This window comes from Salmo trutta, chromosome 14 (genome assembly GCF_901001165.1).
Source record: "Salmo trutta chromosome 14, fSalTru1.1, whole genome shotgun sequence".
Classification (NCBI taxonomy): domain Eukaryota; kingdom Metazoa; phylum Chordata; class Actinopteri; order Salmoniformes; family Salmonidae; genus Salmo; species Salmo trutta.
This window is the reverse complement of record NC_042970.1, coordinates 63905062-63920366: the sequence shown is the minus strand read 5'-3', so window position 1 is coordinate 63920366 and position 15305 is coordinate 63905062. Positions and strand designations below refer to the sequence as shown.

The 15305-nt window shown below is 42.1% G+C and overlaps 1 protein-coding gene across 3 annotated transcripts in view; it reads right to left on the bottom strand.

Moving 5' to 3' along the window:
* Positions 1-1740: 1740 nt before the first annotated feature.
* LOC115208601 (testis-expressed protein 2) overlaps positions 1741-15305 on the bottom strand; it is a 54431-nt gene continuing 40866 nt past the window's right edge. For 2 of the 3 annotated variants that reach the window (XM_029776787.1, XM_029776788.1), the window contains exons 8-13: positions 14947-15046; positions 6398-6524; positions 3455-3568; positions 3064-3273; positions 2555-2675; positions 1741-2444 (exon numbers count right to left, since the gene is read on the bottom strand). In XM_029776787.1, the coding sequence (XP_029632647.1) occupies positions 2289-2444; positions 2555-2675; positions 3064-3273; positions 3455-3568; positions 6398-6524; positions 14947-15046 (828 nt within the window). In that variant the 3' untranslated portion in view covers positions 1741-2288. The remainder of the gene's footprint in view (positions 2445-2554; positions 2676-3063; positions 3274-3454; positions 3569-6397; positions 6525-14946; positions 15047-15305) is intronic. The other variant, XM_029776789.1, reaches the window with a different exon arrangement.

The following is a 15305-nucleotide window of genomic DNA, read 5'->3' as shown; positions in this document are numbered from 1 at the left end:
TTCTTTTCTTTAAATGCTCAGTGTCATTATTTGGTGCTGGGGTACTGAAAACAGGGGTGCCAATTACTTTGACACCTACCTTTTTGAAAATCGTTTTATTACTTTTTAAACTAAATCTCTCTCTGAGCAATTGTGTTAATATACAATAATCACATTTTCAAAAAAAAAATGCATGCAATATTTGATAGCCTTTTTGGCTCATCTTTATCAAGGGTTCAAATAATAATAATATTACCAACCAAATAATCAATAAAACAAAAATGAAGAAAGAAACGAATTAGAAGTACTGTAGACGGAAAGTGAAAACGAGATATTCCTTCATCAATGACATTCTACAACAGTGCTTAAGTGTCCTGACAAATAAAAGGAACGAATGGAAACAGATAGGAATTCACGTAAACAAATTCAATACTAATACTGCGCATTTAAAACTTAACTGCAAAATTAAGAAAACATAACAGCACAGTATAGAAAGTGATTCAGACTTCAATAGTGATGATCTTTGAGATTACAAATGTTTTTGGAGTTAAGTTTATTTTCCCAGTATTAAATGATAGTTTTGGAAAAGGGTACACTACATCATTTAGTTTAACTCTACCAAGTGTCATTTAGCACGTGGCAAGGTGGCTCATTTCCAAGCATTGGCAACTGTTGATGACGGCCATTTGAAAATACATTTTTTTAAAAACTAAAAAAAACAACACTGTTCCTACATCATTTGAAAGAATAAATGAAAATCTATGTGGTGCCGAGCACCACAGGAATGGCCTCAACGTGCCATGGGTATTGTACATGCTAGAGAGAGTATAACACAATAGCACTGCAAATATGCAATACATGTTTGTAGATACTATTGCATTAGTGTTTACAGGGAAAAAATACATTAAAACTTCTGTTTAAGTTGTGCAATACTTGGCATACCCCAATCAAAATAATCGATGTGATTGGTTAGGAATAGTTTCCATACAACAAACAATAAAACAGTCCAACAATCTGTCAATATAGCCATACATACATTCAACAAAAGTGTTAGGCCCCTTATGTACACCTTTTCAGAAATACATTTCTATATATATATATATATATATATATATATATATATATATATATATATATATATATATATATATATATATATATACTATTTTCTCATCACCTCATGTCCATGTCCTTAGTTAGCAAGGAATTTGCATAGGCATTAGTGAATTAAAGACACGTGTTGCCTAGGTAATGACGGCTAACCCTATAGCATTGGCTTCCAGAGAAAAACGAGGGGAGGGGCTTCATATAGCTGCTTCCATATAGATATGGACACAGTGATCATTTGCATATAAAGAGGTGTGGTGTACAGTTAAGGGAATAGGTAGAACTTTCCCCCTTACCACTGATATACAGTAGGGTCAGACATATTCTCATCCCCAAAACAGAATTTGGGGTGGAGTAATCTGATTCTAGACCTGTAGTAAAGGGGAACTTCTACCATGAGCAGTAAGATATGTGGGGTCACGCCACAAGTGTATATACTGTTAGTGTTCACCTGGACACAGACCGTGAGCATTAGGACGCAAAGCATAGGGTACATTTGATGCCTCAAATCATATGGCAAATAATACATGTGACATTGTCAAAAGTATCCATTCCTGCTTTTACTGTCAGGCTTCACACACAAATGCAGACACCTGTACACTAACAAAAGTATAATCTAGCGGTTGCATGTCTCATTCAACTATTTCTTTTCACTTTATTCTCTTGATTTGGGTCTCCAAACAAAAGTTGTTTCCTATCTAGGACGTAAGGTGAACGGTGAATGCGAGATAACCATGTGTTCATAGGACACTGTAACCTTATAACCCACAAAAACTCTCCACACCGTTCCACCTATACCACTAGCCTCTAACCTGCCCCTGTCAAAGGTTGTATCACTGTTACATGTGACATTCTTAGAAACATTTAATTTTGTAAGTCTGTTCATCCTCCACAGATTTAAAAAAAAAAAACAGAGCAGCAAGTGGCAGTTTTTATTTTTTAGTGTTTGTCCTTCCTGGTTGGTTGACTGACCTCTGTCTCGTTCCGTCAGTGAGCTTATTAAAGATCACAGTTCATCTGATGAGGTCATCCTGTTCTGCCAGTGATAAAAAAGACCCTTGGGTATGGAGCTATTGGAATGTCAATGTGGTAACGGATGTCTTTTTGTATGTCCTTATACACCAATAGGCCTTATACTACTACAAGGCCCCCTGGCTCCCATTCTAATTCACATGTTTCAGGCAAATACTGTAAACAATCCTTCATATGTCGTTAGTGGCGCCCCCCTCTACTTCGGAGAGCTCCGTTTCCCTCTGGGTCGTATCGGCTGTGGAGGGCGTTCCAAAAGAGCGGGGGTCCATGGCAGAGTGCATGATGGTCAGCCACAGGTCGTCCATGTTTGGCATGACAAAGATTTTCTACGTCGGAGAGAAGACGGGAGAGATTCAGAGGTGTTACATTTGGATGTAGTATGCGGACATACAGTTTGGACACAGGCATGCAGACACAGGCATGCAGACACACACACCTGAAACTCCTGGTCCAGTTTCTTCTCGATCCAGTCGGTGACGTGGGCCAGTGTGACCTCTCTCTCTCCCAGTTTGGGCCGAGCCTTCAGCTCCAGGTGGGGTGGACTCCTGAAGCCATACCTGCGATTCAAAACAGAGTCAACAAACACACTAGAGAAACACCAGAGTGTAGATTTCAACTATAACAGATCATGCAGCACTCATTGGGTCATTGGTTAATGTACTGTGTGGGCAAGTTAATGGTAAAGGTTACTCAGAATAATAAGGTACATAAAATGTCAGTTTTCCAGGGATGTGATCAGTCACCAGCAGAGGGCACAAGTGCATTGCAGAACAGCATTAACTAATGCACAACAGTATGCCAACAAATGTTTGATCGGCACCCCATAATACTATATTAAAGTGTATTCATTATGTATTGTGGTGGTATGAATGCGTTGGGGTGTAGCATATCCTGTTGGTGGGCGGAGGTATGATGTATAACTATATGAAGCTGTTAAGAACATACCATATCCTGTCAGTGGGTGGGGGTGGGATGTTAACGGCCAGCGTTCCTCGGAGCTCCTGTACCTCCACGGTGAGCAGCAGGGGCGTGTTGGACACCTCCTCCATCTTCTTCTTGATGAACTCTGTCTCGGTGGCCTTCTGGAAGTACTTGGACTTCGCGATCTTGTCCACGAAGCGCATGATCTTACTGGGCTGGCGGCCCCCCATGTATCTAATGGAGAGGAGAGATTTAGGGGTGTTACTTTGTCGCGCAAATCTACCTTGATTTATGTAAAAGTCTGAATTAAGTTGAAGTCTGGATTACATACAAGTTGTACAGATTAAAGGTAATTTAAAAAGGTAAACAAGGTAAATAATCAGGGTAAAAGTTAATACACTGTAATTAGTCTCACCCCTCTGCTCCAGGGACATCATTGGTGACTTCTGAACTATCCTCTTCGTCTGAGGACCCTGCACTGGATGACTCCTCATCACTGTCCGCCAGGCAGTACGTCCGTGGTCTGTACCTGGCACACACACACACGATTCAGTATGGATTCATCCCCATTTTTTTCAGAGGGAGAGGTGCCTCTTAGAACTACAAAGCCTGTTCACACGAGGAAATACAAGTGTTTTTCAGTGTTATTTAGACCCTTTGAAGTCTCACCGAGTTCCCACACAATTCATTGGAGGGCACACGCGCACCCACCCACGATTGAGCAGTGTTTTCCACAAGTACATAGAGTAGCAGGCCAAATAGAAAAAATTGCATGCCAGCCAGCCAGCACCCCCCCCGAGCACATTGAATTATTGAATACTTTATTGAGTTTTCCTCACAGATTAGAAACATTTGTTGTGGTATTGTGTAGAAAGACATGACCATTTAAGTTACTGAACATGTATGAGTTCAGTGTATTGTTAGTTGTTTTGGATATTGTCTCAGTCTAGGCTTATATGATCAGGACTAAGTAAGATAACATTAAAGCTTTGAGATTAAAGTCTTATTTACAGTTTAACTGCAAGATATGAATTGCCACCATGATGTTCTTAAAATGATGGTGTTAATTAAAACAGAAATATGAAATAGCCCACATTGTCTACAAAAACGTACTGAAAGGTTTTGTTTTTAAGAGGATTCCATTTGTTTCAGGTTTTTGATTTCAAATTCACAATTTAAAAGAAAAACAACAAATGTGAATGTTCTAAGTCCACAATAACACTTAAACCACATCAGGAGACCACTTGAGGTCTGGATTTTTTTCTTTTTTTAAATAAAGATACATTTTGTGTGTAGTTTCAAGTCCACAGCAAGCAAGTAGTGTGATGCTAGAGTTTGCAAAACAAATGCCCACTCATGATATCATTTTGCCAAGTAAGCATAGGGTAGTTTGTAGTTAACATTTAACTGTGCAGGTTGTTGGGAAAGCTTTTACATCTACCAGAAGACTTTTCTTTAGCATAATCGTTAATGACTTACACAAAGTGGTAGACCCGCGCACCACACACATACAGACAGGCATTTTCATTGCCTCTTCGTGAAGTTGCATTGATGGATTCTGTTTATGTCTTATGATAAACTTGGGCAAATTAATTAAAGTTCAATACATTTAGTTTTTTAAATATTGTTGAATTCCATTTTAATGCCTGCATTTTGTGAGGGCCCTAATTATCATATTTGGACCAGAATGAGGCTCTCCACTACCTATTGTTTCTGCAATGATGATTCACCATCATCGAATGTTTCCAGAATTTGTCTGCATGTAAGCGCCAAAAAGCCTAGGCCTACCAGTAGCCTATGAAAATTAGGGAGACAAGTGAAAGACTCTCACCGATGCGATTCGGTAGGCTACACTGACAGACGAGAGTCACTCACTTCAGCGTCACTGTCTGCCAAGACACCGACGTCCTAGGAAAGGAAACCTAGGAAAATCTTTTGGTTTACTTGTCCCGATGTGATACCATGGACATATAACCACGTTGTATGATTTATGAATGGCAAAGGGATATAGGAGAACGACTATATTCAGTCAGTTCGACACCTATGATAAACTAGTAAACACTTGCTGTTCAGTTATTAATCAGTGCACAGTAAATAGTATACAACGTTCCACGACTCCACGTGGCCGGCTATGTGGAAACACCCAAAAGAAAATAAATGTGTCAGAAATTAAAAGAGAATAAGTCGTGGATTTCAAAAGCACTCTACCTACTACTCCGTGTAAAGAAATGTGACTGCAACCAGAGATCTGTATATAATGACCAGATGCTCATGTCTCCTCCCTAACAATGGGGGGGGGGGGGAGTCGTCCCAAACGAGGGAAGACAGGTGACAAGCTTAGGTCTAAAACAATCCCATAGAAACGCATTGGGCTTATTTTGGGAAGATTTTGGTGAGAGTGAAACCTCGCGCTTCGCCTCCTCCTCTCTGCTGCGTTTCCCTGTCATCGCTCGCTTTGTGACCGACAGGCTCCTATCCTATCAATAGATCTTTAGTAGAATCATATCGTTAATTCGAGCGGGACATGGCTTGATGGACTAGCCGATTGAAACTTTTAAAATGAAAAGTAACCTAGTGAAGTGGAAAATGTAGCTAAAAATGAGTCTAACTGGCTGATTGGCCGACAGCATCAGCCGGCGCTAATGGAAAACACTGAGTATGGATTGATGCGTCACCATGAGATCCCCCTTTGTTTTAGAGTTCACATGAGGACACACAGAGTCTGAACACTGACAAAATGAACCCATTCACAATGTCAGTTAGATGGGATGGAAGCTATATGTAATGAAAGGACCACAAAAACAGATTGAAATGAAAAGAAAATGGAAACGAGAAGGCCCCAGAGAAACTCCGCACTCACCAGGTAAAGACAATATCCATGTAAGGGTGCGTCCAGGAACGGAAGGAAGGAAGGACAGAGAAAAAGGTAGAGAGTACAGAAGACGAGTTAAGAGAACAGGTAGCCCACCCCTGATCCTGTGGAAAGCTCATTCTGTCATTGTGTTCAGAGGAGGAAAACAGTGTAAACCTTTAACAGTTGTTTCAAGAAAACCTAAACGTCAGTGCAAATTTGTCAACAAAGCAGCTATTAATAAGGTTAATATCCCACTGGATAGTGAAGAGAATGTCTCATACTTCCCATACACTGAGTAGGCTACACAAATGTTTACTGTGGAAAATGAAGATTATTCCACCCTGTGCAACCACCCTTGAGAGCAATTATGTTCACTAAATGTTTCCTAGTTAAAATACTGTTAACCCTACACCGTAAACCAAGAATGAACGTTTATAATCATTATTAGAGTAGGTCACACACCCGTCAGTGTTGTGTTTAGTGAGGACCGTCCCTTCCCCTTACCCATCCTTGCTGATGTCTCTGATGCGCACGCCGTCTCCGTCCTTCCCCAGTCTGATCAGGTTCATCTTAGTCTCCAGGGTCATCAGGAAGGAGCCGCTGTACGAAATCTCCAAGTCAAACCACAGACCTGGGGGAGACCGACAGACAGATGGCCAGGTTGGTGTGTGTGTAGGGCGGGGGACGACAAGTCTGTGTGCGTGTGTGTAGTCGAAATTACACATCTCAGTGTGTGTTTGGAAGAATCACAATGGAGTGGAGGAACACATATCAGATGATAATTTTGACAAACCAAACTACTTGACCCAGCTTTGAACGGTAACCTACCACCATTGACCGTAGCATGAAGACAAATAGCAGCGCTTCAGGTAAAGTCATTGGAAACTACAGTAAGTGATGAACTTTCCAGATCTGCAGAGCATAAAAGTTGAGTAGATCTGGCTAAAGGTTCTCAGTCTGTGGCGAATGCTCCAGGACACTAGCCTTCAGTCTGTCATTGACTTCTCCCGCCCAGTCTTCCTCGCTCCCCTGCCCCTCCCCCTAGCATCTCGGACCCCCATGTTCAACACGCTCTCAAATCTCCCTCCCTCTCCCTCTTTCCCCCCATCCTTCTCTCATTGCCGGACAGTGGAAGAGAACCGAAGTGAGGGATACAAAAAGAGAGAGAGAGATCACAGGACCCTTTGAACAGAGGGGAAACAGTTGGACACCGTACGATACCCCTCATAGGGCTCGTTTGATGTCAGCGGGGCGCTGCTCACTGCATTAACATGCGTCTCTTCTGAAAGCCCCAGCTCTGCTAATCTGGGTTAGAGAAATCCCCTATCAAGGACCCGGCCCAAAGACCCCTTCGCATGGGGCAGGCCTGGGTTCTCCAACAGGGGGCCCATCACACACAATTACACAGAAGAACTGTACGGGAATACACACACACACATCATGTTACTGTACTTTGGTAGAGAGCTACATTACACCACTAGGGGGCACTCCTGGGTTGATAGACGATGCAGGCGTGTGTGTGTGCGTGTGAGAGCGAGACAGACCATACACTTTCTCTTAGCAACACAGTAAGACTTCACACTAACACACCACGTATCTCTCCCACAGCAGGAATGATGGGAATTCTAGCCGGCTGAATCAGACAGTCAATCAATAGACGACACACAGACACATACAGTGCATTCGGAAAGTATTCAGACCCCTTTACTTTTCCCACATTTTGTTAAGTTAAAGCCTTACTCTAAAATGTATTAAATTAATTTCTTTCTTCCTCAATCTACACCCAATAACCCATAAAGACAAAGTGAAAACAGAAATACCTTATTTAGATAAGAATTCAGACCCTTTGCTATGAGACTCGAAATTGAGCTCAGGGGCATCCTGTTTCTATGAATTATCCTTGAGATATTTCTACAACTTGGAGTCGACCTGTGGTAAACTCAATTCAAATTCAAATACCAAGCCATGAGGTCGAAGGAATTGTCGTCGAGCTCCGAGACAGGATTATGTCGAGGCACAAATCAGGGGAAGGGTACCAAACATTGGTAGGTCATCATTCTTAAATGGAAGAGGTTTGGAACCACCAATATTTCCTAGAGCTGGCCGCCCGGCCAAACTGAGCAATCGGAGAAGAAGGACAGGGTGGTGAACAAGAACCTGACGGTCACTCTGACAGAGCTCCAGAGTTCCTCTGTGGAGATGGGAGAACCTTCCAGAAGGACAAGCATCTCTGCAGCACTCCACCAAATCAGGCCTTTATGGTAGAGTGGCCAGACGGAAGCCACAGTAAAAAAGGCACACGACAGCCCGCTTGGAGTTTGCCAAAAGACACCTAAAGGCCTCTCAGACCATGAGAAACAAGATTCTCTGGTCTGATGAAACCAAGATTGAACTCCTTGGCCTGATGCCAAGCCTCAAGTCTGGAGGAAACCAGGCACCGCTCATCACTTGGCCAATACCATCCCTACAGTGAAGCATGGTGGTGGCAGAATCATGCTGTGGAGATGTTTTTCAGCGGCAGGGACTGGGAGACTAGGATCGAGGGAAAGATGAACGGAGCAAAGTAAAGAGATCCTTAATGAAGTCCTGAGCAGGTTCTCAGACTGGGGCGGATGTTCACCTAACAGGACTACGACCATACGCACACAGCCAAAACAACACAGGAGTGGCTTTGGTACAAGTCTCTGAATGTCCTTGAGTGGACCAGCCAGAGCCTGGACTTGAACTCAAAATAACATCTCTGGAGAGACCTAAAAATAGCTGTGCAACGATGCTCCCCATCCTACCTGACAGAGCTTGAGAGGGTCTGCAGAGAAGAATGGGAGAAATACCCAAGAACACTTGAGGGTGTAATCAATCAAATCAAACTTTGTCACATGCGCCGAATACAACATCTGCAGTCGCCGCCAAAAGGTGCGTCAACAAAGTACTGAGTAAATGGTCTGAATATTTATGTGAATGTGATATTTCCGTTTTTATGCACGCACATGCGCGCACACACACTTCAAAAAACATGTTTCTGCTTCGTCATTATGGAGTATTGTGTGTAGATTGATGAGGGGAGAAAAACAATTTAATCCATTTTAGGTTGTAATGTAACAAAAAGTGGAAAATGTCAAGGGGTCTGAATTAGAGGTCGACCGATTATGATTTTTCAATACTGAATGAACAATGAACACTTATTTTAACTTAATATAATACATAAATAAAATCAATTCAGTCTCAAACAAATAACGAAACGTGTTCAATTTGGGTTAAATAATGCAAAAACACAGTGTTGGAGAAGAAAGTAAAAGTGCATTATGTGCCATGTAAAAAAGCTAACGTTTAAGTTCCTTGTTCAGAACATGAACATATGAAAGCTGGTGGTTCAATATTCCCAGTTAAGAAGTTTAAGGTTGTAGTTATTACAGGACTATTTCTTTCTATACCATTTGTATTTCATATACCTTTGACTATTGGATGTTCTTATAGGCACCTTAGTATTACCAGCCTAATCTCGGGAGTTGATCGGCCGACCTCTGGTCTGAATACTTTCCAAATGCACTGTACACACGACAATTGGAGACTCATATCCCCCTCCAAACAGTGAAGCTCTGTATGAGTCTAATTGAATAACATACATCCTCTATATCACAGGGTCTTTATCATGGCTTGTCTTAGAACACTGTGTACAGAAAGACAACTGTATGTCACACTGCTTTGAAATGACAGATGTGAGGCCTACTTACAGCTAGAAGAGACTTGATAACTAGACAGACAACGTTTTGGTACAAATGTAATTAGCATTGAGTATTATATTCATTTTCAATAAGTATTGTTGGCCAGTTTTTCAGTGGGCTTTCATCCAAGGTAATTGACCTAGGACTATGCTTGAGAGGAAAATCATAAACAGTAACATTTGAGTTGAAAGCTCATAAGCCATCAATGTGCCAGGCTGACCTGTAGCCTCACTGTTCTTGTTGCTTTCACAGAAACACAGCAGGTTGAGAAAACGAGGAACTATGCATGAAAACCAACTAGTGACACCATTCGCCTACCGGGTGAACACTCCCAGAGAGTTGGAGAAGCTGTGCTTCTTTCTCCACACCGTCCTCTCCAAGCCTGAACGCTAGCTGTGCTAAGTGACCACAAGACAATGCAAACGCACACAAACGCACCCCAGCCCTGTCCACTCAGACCACATCCCCATGGTGTGTGAGAGAGAGGAAGCCTTGTGGCCCTTGCCAAACCTTGTGTGGCCCTGGTGATAATAAGGCTGTGTCCGACAGCGTTAGGGGTTAAGGGAGGGCAGGGCTGATAGCGTGGGGAGAGGAGCACCAAATCTCTAGCTGCGAGAGATGTATTGAACGGCCAACTCTGGCCTAATTGGGGTGAGCTGGCCTGGTGACGAGCAGGACCAGACAGACCGAGACAGACAGACAGATATAGATAGATGTGGGTCCTTAGGTCCACCCTCTATTCCACTGCCAGTGAGTTTTATTGATCGTGGTTGCCCAGCAGTTTCCAGTAAGGGCAGAAGGCAGAGACCTTGAGCTGCCTGGAGGACAGACAGGGCCTCTCTAACGGTCCTGGATTATATAAACGTTTCTTTAGAATGTAAGCTAGAGGAATCTTTTCCTTAAGAAACATTATAGTTGCATACTCTTGTTCCAATGCAAATGATTGAAACGTTGGTGAATTCTAGCAAAAACGTGTGTTTATTAACCTGCACATTGCCAGTTCAGCTGTGTGTTAGCCTCAGTCTAAAACAGTGGTATTCAGTGGTCGGGGTGGGGGGTTGGCACGGCAGTGGGGTTGCCAAAATAAAAACAATATACAAACATGTTTCAGAGATGAAAATGTAATGAATTGAAGGTTGTTTGTTGATGTAAAATGAATGATGTTTTCCAGCAAATTCTACTGTTAGTGAGAGTTCAATATTGACCTAATCCCTACTTACTTGGGGGCCTATTTCGAAACGGTTGCAGCATATGATCATTACTAAGTAACATTCGGTTGCGAGATAGAGGGACTCTGTAACCTAGTTGGATCGAACCACCTTATCATTGACAACATCTTACACTGCAAAATATCAGGCAATAACACAGTATTTTCCCAGAAAGCTGATTACTCTTTAAACCCATAACTCACAAAAAACACAATTAACAACCCACAAAAAAAATGTCTGTGGAAGCCTGGGTTGTGTTCATTCTTATTGGAAAAGTGTAAGTAGCCCTTCTCATTTCACTCAATACTTTACTGTTTGGTGACTAATGAACATAACCCAGTCCCCCTGAGTGTAGTGGAAGTGCATTCCTTCAACTCTGATCCAACAGAATCTGTTCCCCTCTTAGCCTGTGGTGGAATCCATTTCCTCTCTCATTAAGTCTCATCAGAGCGCCGGGTAATAGAAATGACAAAACACTGGTGGCAGTGACTCACAGAGGAACAGCAGGGAGACACCGAGAGACAGAGAGTGTTTGGCAAAAAGAGGAAGAAATAGTATGAGAGGAACAGAGAGAGGGAACAGAGAAACTGGTAGAATGAAAGAAAGATGGGTAGTGTAGAAAGACAGAAGCGACAACCCAACTGCCAGACATAGAAACACACATATCACTAGTGTTCATCTCTTCCTGTCTCCAACTCAGCCCCATGGGGGAAGCAGATTCAAGACCGGGCCCTAGCTAAACATTTGTATTTATTTATTTAACCAGGAAGGGCACATTGAGATTTAAAATATATTTTTAAAGAGCGTCTTGGCCAAGATAGGCAGCACCAAGTCATTTTCAAAAATTACAGACAAACAACATGAAAAACTACAAGTAATCTTGTAAAAACCATAGAATTCACAAGAGTATAACAAAATCAAAAACAGCAAATTAAAAACATTGACAGGTCAGGGAATCAGTCTCAAAATCATTCATCAGTGATTTAAAAATACCAATAGGGACAAGTCCTTCCTGTTTAAAAGTATTTTGTAAGGCGTTCCAAGACGATGGCGCAGAGTACATAAAAGCCCTTCTACCAAATTCAGTTCGGACATTTGGAACAGTTAGCAGGATAAAGTCCAGCGAACGAAGAGATTACCCACCACATTTCTGAACAATAAAAATGGCCAAATAAAAAAAGGTAGTAAACCCAAAATGGCTTTGTAAATAAAAGTATACCAGTGACTGAGCCTACGAGTGACTAGAGAAGGCCAGCCAACCCTGGTATACAAAGTGCAGTGTTGCGTAAGGGTTTTGCAGTTTAAAATAAATCTCAAAGTGCCATGGTAAAGGGTGTCAAATTGATCTCAAACACTGAGCGGAAGCATTCATATATAAAATATCCCCATAGTCTAGTAAAGGCAAAAATGTAGCTGATACTAGCCTCCTTCTGGCTTCAAAAGAAAAACAGACCTAATTCCTAAAATAAAATCCCAATTTCAGCTTCAATTTTTTTGTAAGTTGTTGAATATGCAATTTAAAAAGAGAGGCCGTCATCAATTAAAATTCGAGGCCATAGGATGGAGGCCATAGGAGGGCCAGTCAGTGGGGGCATTCAGTGGGCCAGTCATCTTTGGCCATTACTAGAATGTAAAGTACCTAATCTACATGTCATATGAAACCAACTCTCCTAATATTCACACACTAATAAGATGCAAGAAAATCTATACTGTGGGGCATAACTTCATTAAGGGTGTATGTACCCAGAAATGACATGTGCTGTGTATACACCCAATAATGATTACCTACTGTGCAAATACGGAAGGTAAGGAGCTGGACGGTTAGATGTTACGAGAGACACCCCGCTTCTGCTAGAAAGCAACCAACCGACAGTCACTCTACTAAAGTTGAGGCATTTATTACTAGTAATATTCATATTATGTACTGGTCTAAACTTCTGCTCAACTGTACTTTACAAACTGCAGTGTGTTTGTACTGAGAAGCTGGTTGTGCAACTAACAGCCAAGTCTATGGCCCCTCTAGTGTACCTCAGCCTTTATTTACTCAGTCTAACAGAACCATGTGACCCATTCAACAGCTCAGGACTTGATTACATTGTACTTAGCAAGGCATTTTCCCACAAAACACATTCCATCACAGTAGCATAATATTCTAAACAAGAGCTTAATTAACAAAGCATGGTACTCATCGATAACGTTGTCAATGTGTGATATTGAGTGAGTAAACGCCTATCAGGATTGGGTTGACTCCTGCGGAACATAATGATCAAATTCTTCTAATTCGATATATTGATTGATAATGTTGTCAATTTGTGATATTGAGTTGAGCTATTGCCCCAACTGGGATTGGAAATGCTCCCCCTGTTGATGAACGGAAATGTTACAATTCTTAGTCTTACAATATAGAATGGAAGTATTAAGTCATCACCGACAGGGACCAGTCCGGCGTCTCGTTCAATGAATAACCTATTCTCCCATTACTTATCGATCATATGACGGTCTAGTTTGTGTGGGTGTGTGTGCAGCCTTAACCCTTTCCAAACATTTATCCTCAATGCTGAATGAATGACCAGCCTATAACTTGTTGTGATCGTTGCTGTTGTTAGCATGACTGGCTAAGTGGCTATGTAAAAGATACTTGTCTTTTGTTCTTGTTGCTGCCGTTGTTAGCGTTAGCGTTGTGGCCATCACCATTGCCACTGTTGTTGTTTGCATTGTTATCTCTGCTGTCACTGTGGTCTCTTTGGTTGTTGTTAGCTAGCACTACATTGTTTCTGTCAGTGGTGTTTTTGTTAGCACTTAGCATTGTTAGCATTGCTACAGCTGCTGTCATTGTGGTCTCTTGGTTGTTGTTAGCACTGTTAGCTAGCATTACATTGTGTCTCTCAGTGGTGTTGTTGTCCCCTGGTCCAGGGGTTATGACAGAGCCGATGAACTCAACACAGAGCCCTAATATTACAATCTTATTAATCAGAGAAAGGGGCTGGATAAGGCAGCGGTGGGGAGTCATCACAAAACACACCGACACGTCCGTACTAGGACAGAGCAGAGTGTGGAGTGTGTGTGAAAAGAGAGAAAATGTACACGTGTTAAACAGTAGTGACGTGTGCGAATAATTAGAGGATGTAAATCAACAGTGCGCCTGTCAGAACAGAAATTACAAGATTATGTTATAATACTGTTATTGCATAAAATGGTTGTTTTATGCAACAGAATAGGGGATTTTTAGAACACTCATCTGTGTGTGTGTGGGCTGAAAGCGGGCTTCTTTAACACTGACAGTGGACTTACAATGGATTGGTGATTAGAGAACATTCCATTTCATGATTAGTGTCTGTGTGTTTGTCTGTCGGTAACAGGGAGAACTAATCTCCAGTTTCTTTAAAAGAAAAGATTTAGTATTCTAGGTTGCATTAGTATTTTTGTACAAGCAAGCAGTAAATGAACTGGGGACAGATATTTGGCACCATGTAAATCTTGATGTCTGTTGCATGAGAGCAAAATGTGCCTTTGAATAAATTCTCTCATCTGTGATTTGTCATGAACATCCAGGAGGATGGACGCTGCTATAAAATACATTTGCTTAGTCCTGCTGGTTGGGCTCTCAACAAATCAACTACGGGGGGGGGTGCTCGTTGACAAGCTCCATTACTGCTGGAATTAAATAATAAAGTTGACTTGTTTTGAAGACATTTAATAAGATCTCTCCTTTTGATTGCAATAATTCCACAACATGACATACAAACGCCCACAAAACTGCCCGTATGTTTATAGAGAACCACGCTAGATTGAATCTACAGTTCATGCCTTCTGGTAAAGGGCCTTCCTGAATGAAAGAGCGATTCTAATAAACAGATTGCACAGCACGGCTCCAAATGACAGCCCTGCCTCTGCCACAATGTCACCACGCAGCGGAGGGGATCAAATGCAACGCAGGGGCGGTGTGAAGTGGAATTCAAACCTGCTAATAGCACATCGCACAGTGGGAGCCTGGCTGAGCGAGCGTGTTAGTAGCACAGTATGTGTGTTTGAGTGCGTGTATAAATACAATGCATTGCAGTTTCCTTCACTGGTCAGGATTTGGTTGATGGACAGTACAGTAGCACACGTCCAGGGTTCTTACCTTGATGGTCCACTGAGGGTTTGGAGGCGCCAAGGATTCTGGGAGTGGCCACGCCCATGTCCAGCTCTGTCAGGGTCAGCTCATTCATGAAGTAGGGGAGCTGGAGGAGAAAGAAACAGTCAAGCAGATGTCTTTTTACACACACACACACACACACACACACACACACACACACACACACACACACACACACAGCAGCTGCAGGGGTATAGTAAGTGCAAGTTAGAGGTTGATGGTAACAGGCCACTCACTCATCTCCCACATTCTACTAGTCATTCTCATCTGCCACAAAGGCCCCTATCGACTCCCTCACGCCAGCTAGCTGAGACAACAAGACTAACAGCCAACATCACCACATG